At 39.1% G+C, this 7,298-nt stretch overlaps 1 protein-coding gene across 1 annotated transcript; it reads right to left on the bottom strand.

The window, feature by feature from the left end:
* Nucleotides 1-417: 417 nt before the first annotated feature.
* Nucleotides 418-7,145, bottom strand: zc3h15 (zinc finger CCCH-type containing 15; the record flags this gene model as incomplete). Its single annotated transcript, XM_042481595.1, has 9 exons — nt 418-1,455; nt 1,561-1,696; nt 3,245-3,358; nt 3,465-3,530; nt 3,630-3,710; nt 5,170-5,352; nt 5,794-5,885; nt 6,729-6,881; nt 7,043-7,145. Coding segments are annotated over 9 exons (1,110 nt in total), but the record flags the coding sequence as incomplete, so codon positions are not given.
* Nucleotides 7,146-7,298: the final 153 nt, after the last annotated feature.

The following is a 7,298-nucleotide window of genomic DNA, read 5'->3' as shown; positions in this document are numbered from 1 at the left end:
ATAATTCACTGGACATTTTTCCTTAGCTATTTTTAAAATGAAGTCACTATTGACTATTGTGACTGCACAAAAGATGTATAAAAAAATCATTTTATTAATTATTGACATATCCCAGGCTTTGATCATCAAAAACTATATGAAGATGTATTGAAAAGAGTTATTTTGTTTTATTGTCATCTTAAAAAAATAGCAGCATGATGACAAAAACCTGGAATTTAACAGGTTATAATTTGGAAAATTAGTGAATATATTTAATGTTTTTTTGTTTTAAAAAATGGACTTAATAAAATAGAAAATTATATGTTTTATGTTTTTAAAAGCGCATAGAGATATGAGTGTGTGTGACGTGAATACGGGCCCTTAAGTGTTCATTCACATAATTTGGTGCTTTGCGTCAGTCAAGAAGAGACACACACCGGATGTACAGATATTTTTTATTTCTTCAGGAGGCAACTCACGAGAACATTATTTACAATTCTGGGCTGGCGAGTGGACCGTTTGGTTTCCCTGCTGTGGCTTTATTATCGTCTGATCTCAGAAATAGCTCAGATTCTTTAGAAGCTTTTTCCTTACATGAAATTTCCATAACATGAGGGCTTTATTAACTTCACTTAAATGAAATGTATTTGTTGAGGAAAAAAACAATCAACTGGACTTTAAACTCTAGTTTTTATTTTTGGTATGAGAGCAGGCGAAGCTCTGAACAGATTCAGTTTCTTACAAAAGAATCACTCCTGTTCATTTCCTACATTGTACAACTTGAGTACTTTCAAACATTCATCAGTTATTTGATTTATTGAAGTCTCTTCCCACAGTGTAATCTCACAAGTGTAGTGCTTTCGTTTGTAAGCCCTTACAACATCTCTCTGCAAATCAATAAATCCAATATTTGGCTGATCAGGAAGCCTAATTTATAAGTTTCAACATGAGCCAGCGAGTTTGTCGAGCAACAAAAAGTGCACAGCCGCAGCCAAATTCTCTTTTTTATCGAAATTCGGACAAGCAACGATCATGTGGAGTTGGCCCTGCTGTGGAAATTTGGACATCTGATGGACAGAGGACGTGGTGGGATGTGAGAGGGGCGACAGAAAACAAGACGGCGGCAGAGACAGGCAGTGATGTCATGATATAGTCAGGCTTTATTACTGGAGTCTCTGAAATTTAAAATCAAACATCTGGTCTCTTGGTTGTTTAGCTCCATGCATCCATCAGTCCATCCCTTTGTCACTTAGTCCGTCCCAAATTCCACCTCCGGTCTCGCGCGCTCCCGCTCTCAATCCTCCAGAGCCAGTGTGTTGAGCTCCTCGTCGAGCTCCTCCAGATCTTCTCCCGTGAACAGGTTCTCGTCCACCGGTACCTCCTCTTCGTCCTCCCCTCCGTCGTCCTCCCCGCCTCCCTCCGCTCCCGAAAGCCCGTTGGCCTCGGCGCCACCGCAGGCTCCGTTCAGCTGCTCCTCTGGAGACGGGCAAAAAACCCCAACTATTAATTTATCTGTGTAAAAAATAACTAATTGTGCGATTTGCGAGATTGTCACTTATCTAATCACTGAGTTTTTCTCACCGTTGTCTGTTTCCGTCGGCTGAGTCTTGTTTCTCGAAGTGAAACGGTCCACGGATGCTACGGTGATGCCTGTGTTGTCGACCTCTTGCGGAACAAAACGGGATAAGTCTATGTCCTGGACTTCTGCGCTGTTAGTCTGAAAAGAACATTGTAAATGAGGTTTAGACAGACACTCGACAAAAAACAGCAGCTAATATAATGTCAAGAGAAGCAGGGAAAACACTGTTTTGGGGACTCTGGTACTGATGATCTCTGTGTTGTGGATTTGAGGATAAATAGTGACCAGGTCGTTTGCCATTTTTTAGCACAAATATTCAAATACAGTGTTCACTTGAACTGGTATTATTATTTTTTAAGTGGCTAAAATATGTTTTTTTTTTTGTGTTGTGTGACTGTGCTTAATTTTTCAAAGAAGTAGCTAAGGTGCCACTTTATTTAAAATAAATATAAAATAATAACTTTTCTTTGACTTTTCTTTTTAACTTTCAAATTGAAAACTAATTGTTCAACAAAGTTGCCAACAAAACAGATTTTAACTGAACACAATGTAAACAAACACATTTTAGTGCCAGAGAGAAAAACACTCAAATGAACTGTGGAATAAAAATTTGTTACATTTAATTTGGTTAACATAAATAAACTATATAATAAAGGATTTTAATTAGAAACGTTTGCTTTCTGCTATAAATGTGTTTACATTAATCTACAGTCTGCATCTCGTCAGCAGCACGCAGTGTGCAACAGGTGCAGACAATCAACACGCTAATCATCTGCTGTTTGTAAAGGCAGGCAGCTGCAATTCAGCAGCAATTAGGCCACTTAAACACAGACAAACCACTCTGCATCACCTGTAAGAAAGCGCTTATAACTGCTCGTGATTAAAGCTGAAATGTGTGTGAAGAAATGTAGCTGAGTGTCATCTCTGAGATGTGGAAACTGTACAGATAACAAATTGTCTACGACAGAGCCTTTTTTCATTTTCACGGTCACAAAAACACAAGATCAGGCTGTCTGCACGTCCTAACATTCAATACTAAAAAATATTGTTTATAAAGCCATTACTACTCTGAAACCTGAGCTAATTGGCTCGATTTCAGAGAAAGACATTAACAAAAGGTTACATGAAAATTACAGAATAAAATAAAATATTTAAGTATATGTATTATATTATTACAATTATTAATATAGTTTTCTAGACATTTTTTTTTATTTTTTGGGGGGGATAATATCTGATATCTAACAGCTTATTTTCAAACCATTTTTCGTCATCTGTCACAATTTCTTTTTTTCAGTCTCTGGACATTTAATGTCAAAATGCTCATCGACTTTTTCCGATGTATTTTATTTTATTTTTTAAAGGTTTGCATGAATTTAACAATTTATAACACGTGTTGCCTCTAAATGATGTTAAAATATGTTCATACTTAATGGCCTCATGTTTGAATATTTAACACTTTTTCTATATAATATTTCAGGACCTGCAGATATCTGCCTGACAAACCAAAATAACTGTTATACTACAGATATTTTGCACCAACAACGCAAACTACATAACAAATGCAGTTATTGAGCTGGGACGTCTCACTTCACGTGCGAGCACAAATCAACATGAGGTCATACAAAGCCAAACTAAACAACCACAGACAGACATTCATCCTTTCTAATTCGGTGACTGCAACATTACCTCGTCCTCTTCGGCGTCCTCCTCGTCGTCGCTGGCGTATCGTGTGTCGGTGGCTTCGGCGTCGTCGTCGTCCACCAACTCTGGACGGAACTCGAACACCTCACGCCCGCTCACCTGCAGACACAGGGCATGTAATTAAATCCTGCGTTACTGTGGAAATGTCTGCTGATAAAACGAGGCAGAACGTGCACTCATAAAGTCAACAGAAAGCCAGACTCACCACCAGCGATTTTCCAGCCTTAAAGTCCGCTTTCTTCTTTTCCATCTCCTCCTTCGCTTTATCGATCTGTTAATCAGCGGCACACACAGGAAGACATAAGGCGCTTTGAAATTAAACGTCTGTGCTGTTGATTAAAAAAAAAAGAAAGATTAAACAGGTTCTAACCTTCTCCTGCCTTTTCCTCTTCTTCCAAGCCAGGAAAGTCTCCAGGGTGATCCGGGTCACGTTGACGCCCAGAGCCGAACGCTGCACGACAGACGGACAGACTTCAGGATGTGGAGCGAAAAAAGAGCTTCAAGGGTAACAACATCACTCACATCAGCCATGCCACAGTCATGTCAGAGGCCCTCAGATTTTAGGTGACATCATCTCATTACTCAACAAAATTCCTTAAGAATAAATTTGGCCAATTTAAAACTGTTGTTTTTGACCGACCAAAGATTGTTCGACGGGCATTTTTCCACTTTAAAAACCTATTTTTGGCTGTTGAGCTGTATTTTACTGTAGCACATTTTTTATGTGTCAATGTGAAGCATTTTGTTGTTTTTTTAAAAGGTGCAATATAAATAAAAGTTTACTTAAGTGCTGACGTCAGAATGAACAGCTGACCACCACGGTCTCATTACCATTCGGATTTAAGTCCGCTGTAGTTCGCAGCTGTGAATGTGTGTTTGACAAAACTAACACCTGCCTCGATCCGGACCAATTAAAGAAAAGTTTGGTCACACTGATACTTATTTTCCACCTAAAGTAGAGCATGTATGCAGGTTTTCAGATACGAGGAAACGCGTAAAAAAAAAGCGATAAACTCCATTCTTGTTCCGAGGAAACGGACAGTATGCCTCTTTTTTCTTTTTCTGGTGTGTCACAGGAGGAAAAACGTGTTCATTTCTTTTTAAAGTCTGCGTAAAGTGAATTAAGAGATTTGTTTCAAAACACATTAGAAATGTTGGAAACTGTTGAAAACATGTTACAAAGACTCTTTACTTTATCGTACTGAATTGTGGAGTTAGACAGTTGACTGTTTTTTTTTTTTTTACCATTTTCCTGTTTTAACATTTTTTGGGCGGGCCTAAAACCATAGCTCAATGATGCAATGCAGCTATACTCAGCATAACCCCGCCCCTGCAGCAGTATAAAAACCAGAAGCATCATCAGCATAGTCCTTCGATCGGGTGTGGCCTTTGCTCCTCCAGCGGACACGCCCCCAGCGTTTCAGATCAGGAAATACATTTTTTCATGATTTTGAGACCTTCTTTTACATAGTTTTTTTTTGGTCATTCAGATTTGGTCAGGTGTTTAATAACACATTTTTCTGTGATGTGACAAACTCAGAACACATTTTAATTATCACTTTACACTTTAACCACTTGAGCAATCCGGCATGCGAGTTTGTAGATTTACTAGCCTGATGTAACATTTTTATTGCCCCGGGATATCAGGCGATCCGGATCGTTGAGCACCTTCACAAACTGAGCTTTCTTACATTTCTTAAATCAAATGCTGCTTTCACACGATTATTCTTCACCTGACCATTTCTAATATAGTCAATTTTAGTAAATACGTTTCTGTATCATTTGCACTCTCATATTCAACCAAAGCCTCAAAAATGTTTCAGACTTGCATTGTAGTTTGCTTTTTTTTCCCAAATCTACGTATCGTTTTTCACAGAGAACAGACTTTGCATCCCTCCTTCCATCCTCACCTCGTTTTCTATCAGCTCCTCCAGCGAAATTTCCTCCTCTTTTTCCTCCTTCTTCTTGTCCTTTTTCAGTACGAAGCCGGGTGGCAGGGCGTGCCGGTACATGCAGGTATCGCCCCCCGCTGGACACGTCCAGAACCAGCCGTACTTATTATTCTCTATGGCCTCCAGGAAGTACTTACACACCTGCAGACAGCACAGCGCAGCAGAAAACGTTACACAGGGGGGACGCAGTAAACAGGCAGCATCTTGTATTATTACTGTACTTAGGCGACTGAGTTTTAAGCTTGAGTGACGGTCGAGTGTTTGGAGACAAACAGCCATGAGATCACAGATTAACTTTGATGTTTTTTGACATTTTAAATGACCCTGAGTGTTTTTTTCTGCCTCAAAAACAGGCTTAGCTGATGCCAACGGGACAGTTTGACCTTAATTAATTGCCAAACCGACTCTCGGCCCACTGTGAACGTCCCAACGATAATGAAAACTTTTAGTTTTCAATGGTCATATTACCGATTATCAAATGGACCTTTTGAGAAAAAACGCAGTTTCCCTCCACAGATCTCCACACACTCTCCTCCTCTGTCCTCCTTCACTGTTCATCATTCAGCATCAGAACTGACTTACAATTTGTGTTTTGGCTTTCTTCTTCTCCGCCTCTCCGTGTTTTTTGTTGACCACCTCCTCCAGCTTCTTCTCATCCCAGTTCTCCATAGTGTCTAAAACAGAACACGACAATTAATTTCACAAGTAATGAAGCATTTTACACACAACAGAAACTCACCTTTATTAGCACCAGTCCGAAATTTATCACTTAACGGTCAGTGTTACTGCGATTAATGAGGGGCGGTTTTGTCTTTTGCAACAGTTTTCTCCTTTTGCGCTCAAACTCTCGGTAGGGAGTCTGGTTTTCAAGCGGATATTAACCCTTTGGGTCCGCCTTAAAATCACATACACTCGCATCACTCTGAATAAAATGTGCTTCTCACAATCAAGCTTTAAAAAATATAATACATTAATTCAATGAGTTATTTTTTTAAAACAATCAGTCATAATCATAAATATCAAATATTTATTTAGTTTAAGAAATTAAAATTAACTTAACCCATTAACTGCCATGTTTTTGTCATGATACCACTATGATTGTGACAGTGCACCTGGTGGGATGAAAAACTGCCATTTGAACGAGTCTCACTTAACAGCAAACAAAAATACACAATCTTGCCAAAATGTATGCCATATGCATGAACACAGCCAAAATTATCCAAAAAAATTAAGAACGAAAAGCGCGTAAAATGCGTCGAACAGTCCCACAGGGTTTTCGAAGTATCTTTACCACGTTTCTCGTATAACTAACTAATGCTGAACAAATCATGTCAAATGACAGATTTTAATCAACGGAAATAAGAAACTAAGCCACGGGAGACGATGCTTACGATTCATGTTATAGTGACATTAAATATCCGTCGGGACTGATTATATTAAACACTACAACCTTTATGAAGTGAAAATGATGGCATTGCTCAGCACTACACACTTTAATATATTGACTACACACTAACCTTTCTCCAGGTCGTCATCTCGTTCGTCCACGTAGAGGCTTCTCTTCTCGCATTTCCTCTCCATCGACAAATCATGGCTGAACTTGCACTTGTCACCTTTAGTGCACTGACCCTGCTTAAAGAACGCACACAGCACCGACTTTGGGTCAACACCTGCAGAAAACAGAAAAGGTTCAGTGATGATTATTTTTTCTGGAGTAATTGTCAAATTTCACAGACGCGCACAAGAAGACCAGCAAGTATTTTTCCATTTTGATGACGAGCAGCTAAAATAAAAGATCACATCTGTCACTTTCAGACAGCGCGTTTGGTACCTTTGCTGACTTTCTGGGCAGCGACGACGGGTTTAAACAGCTCGTTGAGTTCATCCAACTCCTTCTTCTTATCAGTCTTCTTGTTGGTCTTTTCTGCCTCCATCTTCACACAAAAACACACAGATTTATTAAAAAATGGTAAATGTATATTCAAATGATCTAATCCAATGAAATTGGCTGATAGAGCAGTAAATCCACCACAAAGGTGGGGAAGTCTAGTCAACAATTAGTCGTCATTTTCTTGTTCTTCGGTCTT

The sequence above is a fragment of the Plectropomus leopardus genome, unplaced genomic scaffold (genome assembly GCF_008729295.1).
Source record: "Plectropomus leopardus isolate mb unplaced genomic scaffold, YSFRI_Pleo_2.0 unplaced_scaffold29183, whole genome shotgun sequence".
NCBI lineage: Eukaryota > Metazoa > Chordata > Actinopteri > Perciformes > Serranidae > Plectropomus > Plectropomus leopardus.
The sequence above is the reverse complement of the archived record's forward strand: the minus strand, read 5'-3'. Positions and strand labels throughout refer to the sequence as shown.